The following is a 15,060-nucleotide window of genomic DNA, read 5'->3' as shown; positions in this document are numbered from 1 at the left end:
CTGCATCCCCTGTCTACCTGCTCAGCCCGTCCGCACGCGCTCTTCCCGCCGCACCCGAACCTTTTCCTCGACATCCTGGGTGAGTCTCCCTCTCCACGCCCGCACACTCCTCCAAGCAACACACACACACCCTCAACATGATGACCTGAGCGCATTTGGCACGACGTGTGGCGTCCTTCGACTCGCTGGCCCTCGGGCTGGCGGGTCGAGGGGCGTCGCCCACTGGAGAAAAAACCTCAGCTACCTTGCCGGGAAACCGGTCCTTGTCTGACACCCACACTCGCACGACACACTCGCACACACTCGCACCCGATGCAGCCCGCGCGCGGCGGGAGTTTGAGCAGGGTTCGCTGACCTCGCTCGCTTCCCTCCCGCACAGATCCCAGCTTCGCCCTTCCCACCGCCCGTATCTCCATTCAGCCATGCAATCACACCGCGTTGAGCGCCATACGGAACCGCGCCTCGTGTCGGGAGAAGTCAGTCGGCCTCCCCTCGAGCTCGCCTTAGCGATCGATTCGCTTCTTCGCTCGTCTCTGGCCGCAGGGTCAGTCTGGTGGAGACGGTTCCCTGATGGCGGAGTTCTGCTGAAGGCGGGACGTTCCTTGAACGCTCGAGGACGTTAAACGGCCGGAAGGAGTCGCCCTCTTGAAGCGCTTCCGTCCGGCTCCTCACATCTCGCCTCCCTTGACCTTCTCTCGCTCGTCTCCCACATCTCGCCTGCCTCAACCTTCTCTCGCTCGTACTGTCCAGCGGTTCGGTCCGCTCCACAGGCCCAGCTCGCTTGGCTGGCTTAAGCCTTCCACCACAGCGCTCTTGCGACCCTGCGCTCCCCTTTACTATCCCATGCTAAGCGCTGCCTTCAAAGCGTTTGCCGCCTTTCTCGCGCTACGAAGACGACCGTCTTAGCGACCGCGACGCACGCACACGGGCTTGGCCTTCTGTCTCGACGCAGTCGCAGGATGGTGCATCTTCTTCCCGCGCTTCTTCACTTTTTCTGGGCGGCGCCTTAACTGCTGCGACCCTCATTGCGCTTGTGACGACCACTGCACTAAGGACATCCTCCAGCTCGCGCGCAACCTCCTCAGCAGTCCCACACTCTTTCGACGCTCTGCCTTCGCAAGCTCCTTTCCCGCTCTGTGCGCGAAGCCGTCACTTCTCTGCTCCTACACGCTCCTCGCAGCGAGTCGCTGCTGCGGGATGATTCGCTCAACCCTGCCGGAAAAGCTCGCTGTAGCTGCGCCCATTTGCACTTCCTTCTTCGCTGCATGCTAACTTCGCTTAGGATTGAGGGCGATGCTGCCCCAGTCTTGGTTGCGGGAACCGCCGATACCTTGCTCGCTAGGCAAGCTGTTTCCGTCAAAAGCTTCCCGAGATAGCTTCGCAAGCTCACGCTGAACCTCTCGATGAAGCATGGTATGAAGAGCGGAAAGCGGCCGTTCCAGCGGTCGCCCCTGGGCGCGTCCCATCGCCTGACTCTACATCCTCCCTAGCCCTTGCCACCAAGCCCTTCTCTCGTCTGTGCAAACTCCCGCTCGTCTCAAGGTTCCGTCTTGTCCATCTTGTCTGTCCGCACCGGCTCTTCGGCGAGGAAGGCAAACATGTCGCGGTTGGCGATGCGGGATTCTCTGCGAGCCGGAAGGGGAGAGAGAGAGAGAGGACGGATTGCGTAGATGGGCGGACGAGGGCGGGCGAGAGAAAAGAAGGAGATGTGGGCGGAAAGGATAGGAGGAGGAAGCGCAGCGAGCGGAAGAAGGAGGCGAATCAGGACGGTGGAATGAGGGTGGAGGGGAGGGACGGAGTGTCGATAGAGTGATGCGAGAAGAGGATGCGTCAGCCTGCTGTACCAGGAACAGCCGCAAAATCCTCCGCCCAACTCTTCAACGCTCGTCGTACGACGACGTTCCTCTCGTACACACGCTCGGAAAGGAGAGAAAACGTGAACGCACTCAAACCTCGGCTCGAAGAACATCCTCGTCTCGTCAAACCGCTGCTTGTACGCCTCGAAGCTCCCGTAGCGAACCGTGTCGCTCCACCCGCGCGCAGCGATGACAAACTCGGCATCATCCGAGCTGAATGCGATACCGTGGCCGCCGAGCCTTCCCGCCGCCTTGATCGCCGCCTCGAGCCGCTCCTCGTCGCGGAAGAGGTACTCGGCGACTCCGATCCAGAAGCGGAAGACGGGTGTCGCTGCGAGTGCAAGGTGGACGAATGGCCGGATGCGCAGTTGGTGCCAGCAGTCGACCATGGCGAGAAGAGCGAGATGCGAGTTGGGCGGCGGTGCGGGCTGGTTCGGGGAAGGATCGCCTATCGCGAAGCGGTCGAGGACCGAGTCGGAGAGGAGGATGGGAGCGGGCTGGGCGTCGGGTGAAGAGCCGTCGGTCGAACCGAAGACGAAGTCGCGAGCTGCGAGGACACGTCGACGCAGCTCTACCTCGTTATTCTGCACCATGAGCTTGAAAAGGTCGCTCGCCGATTGCGCGTACTGGTGAATCTGCTTCTGCGCCGTCGGATTGAGGATCGCGAGTCCGGCATAGACGTGCCACTTTGCCGCGTAAATTCGAAGCGTAATGTTGATCTTGACGACCTCGATCCCGCCGATGTAGCGTCCGAGCTCCCACGGGAATTGACCAGTGCAGCGCCAAGCGGTGCCCATGCTGTCGAGCTCACCGCGTCAGCGCGATGCGCGGGATAGGGGACGGGCCTACTCACGAGAGGAATGCTGCGTGAGTTACTGCCTGCGTGTTCGCCGTCACCTCGTCATGCTCGTCGTACGACAGGTCGACGTAGCGAGAGTTGAGCGGTGCGAGGACCTCCTTGACGAAGCGGACGTGCTCGTTGTCGGCGCGATGCTGGATGATGATCTGCGGAAGTGCGCAGGTCAGCGCTGATTACAGGTCGCTGGTGAGAGCTGTCGTACGAGTGCTTGACCGTCTGTTGGGACAGTTGGTCCGTGCAGCGAGTGAATGGAGACGATGTGGACGTCGGCGGGAAGGTGCTTCTCAAAGGCGGCTCGTTCTGGAGCCTTGACAGACGTTTGGCCAGACACGATGGCGCCGACCTTTGTAGCTGGCGCACTTGTACGTCAGCTCATGGTTGGGCACGCTCGGGGGACTGGAAAGCAACGCACAAGGCCCGTACTGCGCGACAACCTTGTCCACGTACGCCGCTTCGACCGAGTAGATGATGAAGTCGCTCTCTCGCGAGACCAAGTGACCGTCTCGCAGCGGTACGAGCTTGTCCTTTCCTGCGGGCGGTCGCGATCAGCGCCAAAAAAGCCCGGGAGCACAGAGGAAGGCCAATCGCACCCTTGCAGTACTCCACCAGCTGGTCGTACCTCTCCGGCAGATCGCATACGTTGATTCTGTCATTTGTCTGGTCAGCTTATCGCGGCGGGTTGGACTGCCGCAGAAGAGACCCACTTCTTGCACTGCCCACCCTTGCTCAGTCGCTCCGCGTACATCTTGCCCATCTCGCCCATGCCGATCAGGCCAATGACAGCTTCCGAGACGGGTGGTAGTGCCGGCATGTCGGTCAAGTCGCTGAATGAGGAGAGGGTCGCTGCGGAAAGTCGAGGAGAGTGGGGAAGCAGGACGCGGTACGGCGCAACGGAGCAGGCTGTCGGGCGGCACCAAGTGAGGGAGGAAGCTTGCTTAGCAGTCCGGACTAGCGCTGCCTGGCACGTGGGCGGGAAAGCCAGGGACAAGAGGAAAAGAGCGAACTTGACTTGGAGATGCGAGCTGGCCGAGCTAGCAGCAGCAGAGCTTGCGAGTTCGCATTCGAGCTCTCGCAAGTGTGACAAGCTTTCTGCAGCTCGCCAAGAACGAACGCGGTGATGCTTCGTCTGCGAGACGAGGTCGTGAAGGATGCGTTGCAGGATAAAGAGGGCCCGCACAACTCCGCCGTTCTGTTCGTACCGTACGGCCTGTACTACTCCTCCGACCAGTCTGTACGTCCCACTTATCGCGACTGCAGCCCATCCGCGAAAGGGAGTCCGGCGAGTCGCCATGAGAGGGACCTCCCGTCGCCGCTTGTTGCTGGTCGACGAGAGTTGAGGGTCGATCTGCGCGAACACCAGGCCACTGGACTAGGCGTGGTCCACCTGAGTGCGAACCTAGCGTGGCAGTTAAATCGCGTTGTGATATGGAGGAGGTCAAGAGAGGCCGCCGCGTGCGAACACAAGTCTTTCCTCGCATACACTCGCTTACCACGCCCCGAACAGCTCGCATTGGCATGACGGAGACTGCTGGAGGCGCGCTGCCGCCAGGGATGGTCATTGGACCGGACGGGAAGCCTTGCAAGGTGCGCTGCTCCTCCCCTCTCCCTGCTTCCATCAGCGAGGGTCCAGCGGCGAACCTCGCGGCGCGGATGCTGATTGAGCCTTTCCACAGGCTTGCACAGCTTTCCGGTCGTTCGCCGGCTTCAAGAAGAAACCCGGGGCGCAGTCATCGGCGGGAGGAGACGCTTTCGCCGCCGGAACCCCCTCCTCGACTTCCTCGGCAGCCGGTGCCGTCGCCGCAGGCGGTGCACTCGCAGGTGCGACGGCTGCAGCAGAACCAGTTCTCCCTGCCGACTGTCCGCCCGACGTCGAACGGCTCGGCAGACACACCTGGACGTTCCTTCACACGACCGCCTCGTACTTCCCTCCTCAGCCGAGCCAGCATCAAAAGTCGTCGATGCTCGGCCTCTTGCGAGCACTCCCCACACTCTATCCCTGCGGCGTGTGCGCCGACCACCTCGGCGAATACATGAAGACGCATCCGCCAGAAGCCGCCGTGGAAAAGGGCCGGGAGGCGCTCGAAGGTTGGCTATGTAATGTGCATAACGAGGTCAACGAGCGGCTCGGGAAGGACAAGTTTAACTGCGCCAATGTGCCGCAGCGGTGGAGGGACGGGTGGGCGGATGGACACTGTGATCCCTGACCGGGAGATTCTTCCTCGCCTCGCATCTCGCATTCGGCGCACGATCTTGTTGTAGTAACCTCGCATGTATTCTCAGCTGACACTGCTCCATCAAGCGACGTGCGCGCCTTCCATCTCTGCACCTTCGGCAGCCGCTGCCGCTTCGGCCTCCTCCTCCATTTCCTTGACCGCAGCCTTCTCGCCCTCCGTCAGCGACTGCGCTGTCTCCCCTCCGGCCTGAAGCTTGCGCTTGGCCTCCTCGTACCGCCTCAGCGTCTCAGCACGTCCAATTGCGCGCTTGCCGATTCGCTTCGCACCGTCCTCGTCGCCAACCTCGCTCGGCGCTCCGTTCGACCCGGGCGCGGCGCGCTTCATGCCTCGTCCGACCTTGCGACTCACCCGCGGCGCTTCGTCATCCTCGCCTCCGCCTTCGGCAAACTCCTCGTCTCCCGGATGGTGCAGCAACGAAAGGACCGGGTAGAGGGATGCAACACTCGGCTGCTTGGCGTTCTCGGGTTGTTGAGCGTACGCCGCGTCGAACAGAACCGCGTCAGTTGTCAAGGTTGGCAGCGCCTTGAGTTGTCCATCCTTGCCGAGCGAAACGCGCATTAGAGGCGTAGGCGGCTGTTCGGAGTCTGTTGCGGCGGGAGGTAGGGATGGCGTGCTCGTGTGATCGAGCGACACGAGGAACTCGCACTGCGACTCTGCCGACGCGGGGATAGGTGTCGGGACAACATCGAGGATGGGATGTGCGGCTCGGAGGAGGGAAGGTGCTGCATCGGTCGAGGGTGCAGCGGCAGGGTGTGTGGGCAGAAGAAGGGAGAATGAGATGTAGAGTAGCGCAGTGCTGCCGGCGACCAAGACGATGATACCGCCGTCCTCGCGAGTCGTTCCCACCTCCACCATCTTCACCACTGCGAGACCCTTCGCCAGCTCGGCTCCGTGAGCTGCAGATCCGCCGCCGCCCTCTTCAGCAGCGGCGTCCGGGTCAGGCGTCGCTGTCGCATCGTCTCGCTCCGCCGCCTCGCCTTCGTTCGAGACCTCCTTTCCCTTTCCCTTCTTCGTGCCTTGCTTGTTCTTCCGTCTCCCCGCAGGGACGGGCGTCGGTGCTTCGGGGTGGACGGAGATGTAGGCTGAGATGATCTCCTCGATCGGGAAGCGCGAAACGAGCTCGGCAGAGGGCAGTTCGAAGACTTGGATGGAGGGGTCGGCACCGGCGCACAGCAGGTACGGCGGAGAAGTTGCTGCGCTGGAGGATGAGGGTGCTGGAAGGTACAAAAGCGACGAGACGAGTCTGTTTCATCGCAGGTAGTCGAGTCAGCCTGGCACGCAGCCGGGAGACACGGTGAACGCACCGCTTGCTTCCCCAAGCGAACTTCTCGATGACATGTCCGGCCGGGAAGCGAGAGATGCGCACATGCTCGTCGCGGTCACCGGTCGCGATCCAATCCCTCGCCAACCCATGCGCCGGGTCGGCCGGGATGAGCGCGAGCGTGTTGAGCATCGAGACGTGCCCGAGGATGGGTTGCGGCTTCGGCAGGTCCTCCGGTTTGACGTTCGCTGGGACAGCTGGTGCATCGAGTGGGAAGCTGTGGCGCTTCAAGGGTTCAACGTCTCTGCATAGCGAGCCGAGTAGGCCAAGGAAACGCACATGTAGACGTCTCCGAACTTGTCGCCCACCACGATGTCGCCAGACGCAGTCACCTCGAGAGCATTGGCGCGCTTCGGCAGGTCACGCGAGCTGAGCAGCTGCAGGTCGGGAAGCGAAGAGACCTGGAGGAGCTTGTCCTCGCCCGTCGATACGAGGTACGCCTTCTTCGCCACGTCGTCCGTGAAGGTCGCAAGGAGGCGAATCAGGCCCTTGTGGTTGGTCGTTGACGCGATGGGTGCATTCGTCCTGCGTGAGCACGCCGCCGCAATGTCAGCTTCTGTTTCAGCGAGGAAAGGGGACGAGGGGAGCTCACGCAGCGTCAAAGACGGTCAGCTTCGTGTTCGAGGCCGTGACGATGTGTTCTGTCGTGCTAGCAAGTACCTGCACAGGGTGCTCCATGGCAGCGCGGGCCGTCGAAGCCATCGGTCCAGCGGAAAGCTTCATCGCTTGCTTCATCTCTCTCACCTCGCCAGGCTTCCTCGCAGTCGACCAACTCGGAAGTTTCGCTAGCATTCCCAGACGGCCTGCGAGCCTGCTTATTCTCGCCTGCGCGACGCCCATCCCCGACAGCCTTCCCCATTCCCGTCCCGCCTCCTCTCCCCACCTCGCCGACGCGGCCAGTATAGCACGGCTCTCAACTGGCGCCAGGCTTCCAGCAGGGCATAGCCGCCATCCAAATCAACCCTCTGCATCACGCTCCGGCAACGTCCGACGCCCGCCTCGTTCTCCTCGTCCTCCGCCTCCTCACCTTCTCGCCGTCTCCCTCCCCGCCGCAGTCATCGAAAATAGCAGTCGACATGCCGTCATATCACTACTCTTTGCCCCTCGCCGGCCTCATCTTCCTTGGCCTCTTCCTCGCGTGGCACTACCGACACCGCTACGTTGATCGCCTGCCGCGCTCCGTCTCCTCTCGGCTACGATACTACGCGCCTTTGCGAACGTTTGAGGATGCTGCAGAACAAGGTGGGACACTCTACATTATCCCCGCTCAGCCGGAGACTGACTGGCACCTCGGGCTTGCAGGCTTCTCGACCTCCAACTTCGACTTGAGCGGCAACATCTCGGGCGACCAGCGCGCCGGGCTCGACGACCGAACGCTCACCGAGGTGAGGAGGATCATGGAGCGGGAAAATGTCGGGTTTGACGAGGCAAGGGTCATCCACATGAACCGCATCTTCCGCAAGAACGGTGGGCTGTCCCTCTCTTGCTTTGCTATGGTGGATTGTGTTGACCCTGTTGTGCTGTTCTGCAGGCATTGATGCAAATGGGTTCCCGATTGGTGAGTGTGCATCCCTTGAGGCTTGCTGGCCGCCTCGTGCTAATTTCCTTGCTTTGCAGATCCGAAGGCCATCACTTCATTGGGTTAAATCTGCATGTCTCCTCTTCAGTCCCTCCCTGTTGTACAATGTGACATTTCTGTTCGTTCCGGGTGTCTCCCTTGCAAGATCTCTTCACCGCAAGGATGTTCCGGTCTTCTGGAGAGGTATCGTTACAAGGTGGTTCTGGCAGGAGTCCGGGAACATTAGCTCACCTTGGCTGTTGTTGTATCTTCTGTCCCGCACCTGCTCGAGCGCCCGTGCAGGGCAGAATTGCCCGTGCCTGCAAGGCATCCGAACAGTTTCACGATACGCCAAACTCAACCTTGTTGGTTGCTCTACCAAGCAGACACATCATGCAAGGTCAATGAAGCACCTGAGCGGCACACAGCGTCCAGAGGGTTAGGGCGGTGGCGCTTGAGGGCGCTCGCTTTGGCTAGTGGTTATATTTGCACAAGCAACTCGGGCTCTCAATAAGGTCCAATAGTCTAGTTGGTTAGGGCACCGCATTGTGGCCCTCGAGATCCTGCGGAAACCCGTGTTCGAATCACGGTTGGGCCAAAATCTTTTGCTACCGGGTGCTTTTGGCATCCGAAGCGATGCATACACAAACAAGCACGACTCCTTTTTGCTCCAACAACACTGTACATTGACTTAACATGCAAAAAGGAGGTGCCCGTCAGGAAAGACAGGAAGAAAAGGTAATGACCGCACCCAGGTTTGAACTGAGGACCTTATCCGAACCATTGAATGTTAAGGATACGTGATGACCAACTACACCATGCAGCCGCCGATATCAGCAGCGTGATATTTTTGCACATAGAACGCTAACCGGCCTATTGTGTTTGATCCTTTTTTGCACTGCCCCACGACAGTCTTCGCTCCAGTCTTGAGATCTCAGCATCTAGTGCAACGACTGTTCCAAAGGCAATGATGCTAGAGCATTCGTCATGGAAAGAGTCATGCGCCAATGCATATGAAGCATGCTAGGTAAGCCCCCGCTGCATGTGTTCTTGCTTGTCTGGCACTCTCGTCACCTTGGGCGGGCCAGCCAGAATATTGCTTGATCAGACCTTGTCAGGCAGCTGCTGCAAAGTTCAGCGGGCCCACTTCAGAGCCAGGACACGCAACTTGTGCTTGTTTGGCAGTTGCAACAAGACTGGGCATTTCTGGATTAGGACATGTAGGAGACAAGAGTGTAAAGGGAGAGTAAGCGTGCGGAGAGGAGTGAGGGGACAACATGTAGTGACCAGTCATTCGTCAAGGGTGTCGGCGGCACGAGGGGAGCTACGTTAGAACCAAGCCGTGTTTCTACATTACTCCCAGCTACGGAAGAGAATACAAGTTATCTGGGCTTGAGTTCTGACAAAAGCAAGATGCAGCCTGAGGAAAGGAGAGGGATGCTACCGCAAGCCCGGGTAAATTCCTCCCTCGACATCCGTCTCATCACTCCTCCTGCAACACTGTGAACCTGTTGTAGTATTTGAGTGAAGGCAAGGGCAAGTTGTGAGATGAGGGCAAAGTCAAGCGAGTGCGAGCTCAGTTTGCAGAGGTGGGGTGAGAGTTTACACAACAGCTACAGTAGATCAGTACCACAGAGTCCGTCTTGTCGTTTCCAACACTGACAGGCAACTGGTCAGAGGAGTTCACAGAGACAGGTCAAAGCAAGTGAGCACTGCAACAAGGCACAGCCGAGAACACTGAGAGAGTTCGGAGAGGCCGGCATGCAAGGCGCACCGTCCTCAGCGCGATGCGAGGACAGGCGACTAGCGTAGTTGATGGCGGACGAGCTGTAACAAAACTGATCGATACTGATTCGGGTCCTGTTCCAGAAGTGAGTGCGAGAGCGGAGGGGAGCGCTAAGGAGAGAAGAGAGAAGAGCGAGGAGCGGGAGGTCTACGAGCTAGATCGATCACCCAACAACTGTCTCATCATTCACACCGCTGCAGTCCTGCCATGACCATGTCCGTTCAATAGGAGGAGCGAGTCGAGCCGAAGGCGAGTCGAGCGAAAGAAGGCGAGTCGAGGAGACCGGAAGAGTCGAGGTTCGAGGAGCGGGCGTAGCACGGCACTTGCTACATGTCGTTGACTTGCTCAGCTTCCTGGTCACAGGAACTCTTGAGATGAACCTCCATTGTCTGTGATGCCTTGTCTGGCTGTGGCAACAAGTGTCACTACAATACTGCCTGCGCCGTGCAAAGACAGTTGCTGAACTCGGTTTTCTGAGTGCCAGCACTGTGCAACAATGCTCTGGCACCACCATCAGCCTGCTGTCCTGAAGAAAAGAGGACAGGTGACAATTTCAAAGAGAGAGAAGTTCTTCTTTCTAGTCATATCGCGGCTAAGCCCATGTAGACCGGCAGGGACTGACTGCCACAGCGCATGACGTGTTGGATGGGGTACCTACTGATGTGGAAAGGCTATAAGAGGTGGAGCAATGGTGGAGAGTGCAGTGGAGCGGAAAAGTGAGTGTGAGAGTGAGAGAGTGCGATAGAATGGGAAGGAGTGAATTGGGAGGACGCAGCGTAATGGGCTGGTAGAGGGGTGTGTGTGGAGCTGGAGGAACAAAAAACGAAGCCAAACAATTGAGAAGCCATCGAGACAATGCCATTTTTGATCTTGACCTTCTTGGACCGCGACAACGACGATGCCCACAGTGGAGACGAAGATCGTCACCGCGACGGCGGCCATGAAGCCGCGGAGGAGGACCTGCATCAATCAGTCAGCTGGGCGCACTTCTGGAAGTGAATGCCACACACCCTCGAGAGAACTGCATCGAGAAAGCCAAGTCGGAAGTATCCAAGTCTGCGAGTGAGGAAGATCAGCTTGAATGGGCAGCCCTTGCTCATTGAGTGGACGTACAGGAAGGTCAGGAGACCGCTCTCAAATGCAATGACCGTGATGATCTTAGCGATGAACTTGACTCGATGCGCATCGCTCATCCTGCCGTGCGCATGCTCCTCCTCCTCGATGAACTTGGCGATCGTCTCGCCTGTGATGAGCGACAACGCTGCTTCCGGTCCAACCGACAGTTGGCGGCATGTTCCCATCGCCAAGTAGATCATGGCGGGTACAGGTGCGCCAAAGAGACCGTGGACGGGATCGGTGTGGACCAAGTTTGTTGCGTAGGACATGCTTTGTGGCGCGATGAGCGAGGTGAGCTGCACTTTAGACTGGTCAGCATGTTCATCAAGCTCTTGAGGCGTCTCCGAACGCACCGTGAGGGCGGCAATGACATCCCGCATGAAGCTCTTGAGCGAGTAATGCGGAAGCCACTGGAGGACCTGCGACGCCAACTTTCGACGTCAGCAACATGGTCGGCTGACGTTTGACAGCTCCTAGTATGCACAGGGATGTAGTAGCGCGCCCGACGGTACAGCAGCTGCCATCTCGTCAAGTCCTCCTCGACCCTTTCGCACTTCTGCGCCCATTCGGCGGCTTGTGAGAGGCGTTCAGGGAGAGTGGCAAAAGCTGTGCACCCATGAATGTCAGTCAAGCCGCTGAAGCCCCTTTCCAACCAGTCTAACCGCCGTCATCTCCCTTGAGGGGACTGAAACGCACCAACTTCTGTCCAACTCTGCGATGTTATGCTGCCCGGCCTCCTTCCTTGGCCTGGACTCCTCAAATCACTCTCAGAGTCCGTCCTTGTCTGTCCCAGCCGCGCCAGTTCCGTCTTTGTCTTCCTCACTCGAGATGACAGAGGCGGAGGAGACGCGAGCAGGGGTTGGCGCTAGCCGGTGCGGAATGGAGACTCCGTGACAGGCCTGTTTGTTACTCGTGAGGGTGGCTGTGACATGCTGGCGGGTGTTGCGGGAGGTGCGTGCGTTAATGAAACACCCGACCTTGTCATCACATCTCAGCAACCATTGGAAGGGGGAGCTGATGCTTGCGAGTGACACGCTCTGCCACTGAGCTATAGAGGCTTGCTTGAGGGCTACCACTGTCTGTGAGGCCTTGTGTGGACATAGCAACGAGTGACACATCAAGTTTCACAGTGTGCTGTCTCTCGTCGTCTTTTGTGGAGCCCATTTCTTCAAGTGCAAGCACCATGTGACAGTGCTGCAGAACTCTCCAACGTCAACTCAGAAGATGTCTGATTAAGAAGGGCAGTCAATCGAATCTGCTTGCTGTCACAGTACATACAGTGCATGCAGCAAGGTAGGTAGGCACAAGGCTGTACCCACAAATCGCTGCCCCACAAGCGTTGCAACAAGTGGACTCTCCCATACCTGCAATTGTGGGTGTGACTTGGTGATACTGAGCTGTCAAGACGGAGCAAAATTGACACTGGAACAGCAATGAAGCCGAAGTGGCTGCCAGAGCACAAGAGAGCATCAGGGATCCCCAGCCAGGGGCCAGGGCTAGGCTGGAACTGGACAGCACATACCTAAAGGGGTCTGGCTAGGGCAGAACTGGTGGAAGGTGCACAGGGAGACAGGGGAACAGCTGGCAGAGATGGAACAGCAACAGGGACTGGTTCTCAAGCTGGTGAGAGCCATCTGCAGTAGCTGGTGAAGATGTGAACCTGAGGCCAAATGGAATCCACAAACCTCAGAGGGCAATGACAGTTGACAGTGCCAACAACTTGGTGAAGTGATGACACCCGTATCACCAGCTGACAAAAGGTGCAGGGACCTTGACATTGCCTGGAGAGACTTGCTTGGGGACAGAGAGGCTGGCATTGCTGCAATGGAAGATATGTAAGAAAACAAGTCAGCAAGAAACGGGGGCTGAAGCGAGAGACGAGGCACCAGACACATTGTTGAGGTCGGCTTCAATCGTGAGGATTGCCCTCACAGAGTCCTGTCTGGTTATGCGTTAGGCGAATATGTAAGGTGCAGAGGAAAGGCGCAGGGACCGTAATGAAAGGCGAACGAAGTGTCTGTTGGGAGCTTTGCGAGGGCGAGAGCCTTAGATCACCAGGACCAAGGCGCCCGCGAAGGCTGCTACCGCGCCAACGGCGAGGCTAGAGAGCAAGTTGCTCGAGAGAGTTGCGCCGCTCGTCTTGGATGGCGTGGCGCTTGCTGCGGCGGCGGCAGCGGGAGAGGGTGCGTTGTTGGCGGCGGCGGAGGATGATGACACTGCGGAGGATGCGGAGCTCGAGCTGGAGCTGGACGAGGAGGCTGACGACGAGAGTGCCTCTGACGAGGAGGCTGACGACGAGGGCGCCTCTGACGAGGGTGCGGCAGTGGGAGAGGTTGCGGGAGCGGAAGCGGAAGAGGACAAGGAGGACGCGGGCGCGTTGATGTCGACGAGCGAGGTCTCCGAGGAGAAGGATGCTGAGGAGGTCGAAGAAACGCCGACAACGGTCACCTCGCCGTTCGGGAAGTGTACGGTGAGACCTTGCGACTGGATGTGTGCCGGTGCGGAGGAAGACGAAGTCGCGGCAGAGGAAGAAGAGGAAGCCGGAAGAGCGGAGCCCGACGACGAGGCGACGGTGTTGACGGTGAAGAGGGGAGAGATGTTCGACGTTGAGCCGAGGAAGAGGAGGTAGGTCGAGCAGGTTGCGAGGTCGGCAGGGAGAGGGAGGGAAGCCGAGCCAGGGCCGGATAGGATAGGATAGGATAGGATAGATTCCGAGTTTAAAGTCGTTCAGGCCTGGAAAGGCCCATGTCGACTTGGGGCCGCCTACGAGGGCGAGCCGCCAGACGCTACAGGAGCTACGAGCGGGAGTGGAGCATACAACTGAGGAAAGCGATAGGTAGCCAGGATATAACGAAGCAGAGGCCGGAAGAAGCGAGGAGAGAAGATCTTGTCCATCTTGAGGTTCGACGACCCGATTTCGCGCTGGAGCCGCTGACGCTCGTCCGTGTAGAGCGAGCACTCGAGGATGAAGTGCTGGCGGGTCTCCACCACCTCGCCGCACTCGCAAAGTCCCGTACCAAGTCCCATCCTCGCCTTCGACGATCCCAAGTCGTTGAAGTCGAGCCGAAGCCGGGCGAGGAGGGTGGAGTGGACCCTGTCAAGCGAGTGTAGGGCGCGTATAAAGGGTGGGCCCGGCGGGCGAGCGTCGACGGAGCGAAGTCCGGCGCCTGGCGATGAAGAGAGGGTCCATCGACGAGTCCATTCCGCAAGCAGAGCTGCGCGGTGCGCCTGCTTGAGCGATGAGAGCGATTTCGGCAGCATTGTGCCTCCTTTGACGAGCCCATCGGGGCCCGCAAGCGTTGAGGAGCCGAGACGACCGAGGCGAGCGACTTCGCGCTCGAGGCGAGTCGCCCGCTCCTCCTCGTCCTCCTCCCACCCGCTCTCGTCCGCTGACGACAAGCTGCTGCTGCCCTGGCTTGGCCTGAACATCTTAGGACCGCGTCTGCGCCCGCTGCGCCCGCCCGCAAGTCCTCCCTTCAACTTCCCCACCTCGTCATCACCAACTCCCGCCGCCCTCTTCGCCTCTTCGTCTGCCAACTCGGGAGTAGAAAGAGACGTTGCCGAGAGGGTGCTCTGCGTGCCGGCGTCTGTCAGCGTCTCTTCCATGGCTGTGCGACGACGCTCTACTCACGAACGTCGAGGTTGTAACCGCTGCCGGGGTTCGACTCGTCGAGGAAGCCAAGGATCACGGGCGAAGACTTGTGGATCTGGTTGTCGGGGATGTCTGGCTTGGTGTTGTTCCTGCAAACCACCGGAAGAGGCAAGGTCAGTGTTGAAGCTTTGAGCAAACCAGAAGACCGTTGGAGATGAAGAGCCTGCTGAGAACGAGAAAGCGCGCATTCCCCACGGAGCGCCAGACTCGACGCGTCGTTCGCTTATCACCTTCTTGGCGACAAACAGAACTTCCTGCTCGCGTCCAACGACGCCTACATGTCCCAACCATCCAAGCAGGCAAAGCCACGTCTCACGAAGGACCAGAGTGCAAGATCACGAGCCCCAAGTCAACATGGGAAAGCCGAGCGAGACTCACCAACTCAGGAGAAGCTGCCCGCCGGCCTGAAAGACGTTTCCCTTCTGAGGCTACGTGATGCGAGGCCAGTGGTCAAGGAGCTGAACTCCCTGCGGGATGTCTGCAAGCTGTCGCGGGTCGAGGGTTGCGGACCACTCAATCAGGACGTTGTCTTTGAGGAAGGCGCGGGGAGCAGTGGGAAGCGCGAGGGCGGTGGTTGCGAGTAGCAGCAGTGCAGGCAGCATGGTGAATTGGGGCAAGAGGTCGAGGAAGTCAAGGGGTGGTGAGGAGGACAAGAAGGGAGGCGCGACAAGACGAGGT

At 59.3% G+C, this 15,060-nt stretch overlaps 6 protein-coding genes across 6 annotated transcripts; 2 read left to right on the top strand and 4 right to left on the bottom strand.

Moving 5' to 3' along the window:
* Window positions 1-1,537: 1,537 nt before the first annotated feature.
* RHTO_05944 (prephenate dehydrogenase (NADP+)) lies at window positions 1,538-3,526 on the bottom strand (the record flags this gene model as incomplete). Its single annotated transcript, XM_016419605.1, has 7 exons — window positions 1,538-1,625; window positions 1,947-2,654; window positions 2,710-2,861; window positions 2,918-3,066; window positions 3,128-3,244; window positions 3,306-3,361; window positions 3,420-3,526. 7 exons carry the CDS (start codon window positions 3,524-3,526, stop codon window positions 1,538-1,540), a joined length of 1,377 nt encoding a protein of 458 aa, XP_016269532.1.
* A 614-nt stretch (window positions 3,527-4,140) lies between these two features.
* Window positions 4,141-4,919, top strand: RHTO_05943 (FAD-linked sulfhydryl oxidase ALR; the record flags this gene model as incomplete). The annotated part of the gene is made up of 2 exons (XM_016419604.1): window positions 4,141-4,299; window positions 4,389-4,919. 2 exons carry the CDS (start codon window positions 4,141-4,143, stop codon window positions 4,917-4,919), a joined length of 690 nt encoding a protein of 229 aa, XP_016269531.1.
* A 90-nt stretch (window positions 4,920-5,009) lies between these two features.
* On the bottom strand, window positions 5,010-7,110 carry RHTO_05942 (tRNA (guanine-N7-)-methyltransferase subunit Trm82; the record flags this gene model as incomplete). Its single annotated transcript, XM_016419603.1, has 4 exons — window positions 5,010-6,192; window positions 6,254-6,487; window positions 6,550-6,795; window positions 6,863-7,110. The coding sequence occupies 4 exons, from the start codon at window positions 7,108-7,110 to the stop codon at window positions 5,010-5,012; spliced, it is 1,911 nt and encodes a 636-aa protein (XP_016269530.1).
* A 236-nt stretch (window positions 7,111-7,346) lies between these two features.
* Window positions 7,347-7,916, top strand: RHTO_05941 (protein of unknown function DUF2015; the record flags this gene model as incomplete). Its single annotated transcript, XM_016419602.1, has 4 exons — window positions 7,347-7,512; window positions 7,573-7,737; window positions 7,802-7,828; window positions 7,888-7,916. 4 exons carry the CDS (start codon window positions 7,347-7,349, stop codon window positions 7,914-7,916), a joined length of 387 nt encoding a protein of 128 aa, XP_016269529.1.
* A 2,279-nt stretch (window positions 7,917-10,195) lies between these two features.
* RHTO_05940 (sulfate transporter) lies at window positions 10,196-11,715 on the bottom strand (the record flags this gene model as incomplete). Its single annotated transcript, XM_016419601.1, has 7 exons — window positions 10,196-10,285; window positions 10,521-10,574; window positions 10,625-10,670; window positions 10,728-11,026; window positions 11,084-11,149; window positions 11,215-11,336; window positions 11,703-11,715. The coding sequence occupies 7 exons, from the start codon at window positions 11,713-11,715 to the stop codon at window positions 10,196-10,198; spliced, it is 690 nt and encodes a 229-aa protein (XP_016269528.1).
* A 1,778-nt stretch (window positions 11,716-13,493) lies between these two features.
* RHTO_05939 (uncharacterized protein) lies at window positions 13,494-14,984 on the bottom strand (the record flags this gene model as incomplete). The annotated part of the gene is made up of 3 exons (XM_016419600.1): window positions 13,494-14,338; window positions 14,362-14,471; window positions 14,815-14,984. The coding sequence occupies 3 exons, from the start codon at window positions 14,982-14,984 to the stop codon at window positions 13,494-13,496; spliced, it is 1,125 nt and encodes a 374-aa protein (XP_016269527.1).
* Window positions 14,985-15,060: the final 76 nt, after the last annotated feature.

Source organism: Rhodotorula toruloides (assembly GCF_000320785.1).
Source record: "Rhodotorula toruloides NP11 unplaced genomic scaffold Scaffold39, whole genome shotgun sequence".
NCBI classification, from domain to species: domain Eukaryota; kingdom Fungi; phylum Basidiomycota; class Microbotryomycetes; order Sporidiobolales; family Sporidiobolaceae; genus Rhodotorula; species Rhodotorula toruloides.
The sequence above is the reverse complement of the archived record's forward strand: the minus strand, read 5'-3'. Positions and strand labels throughout refer to the sequence as shown.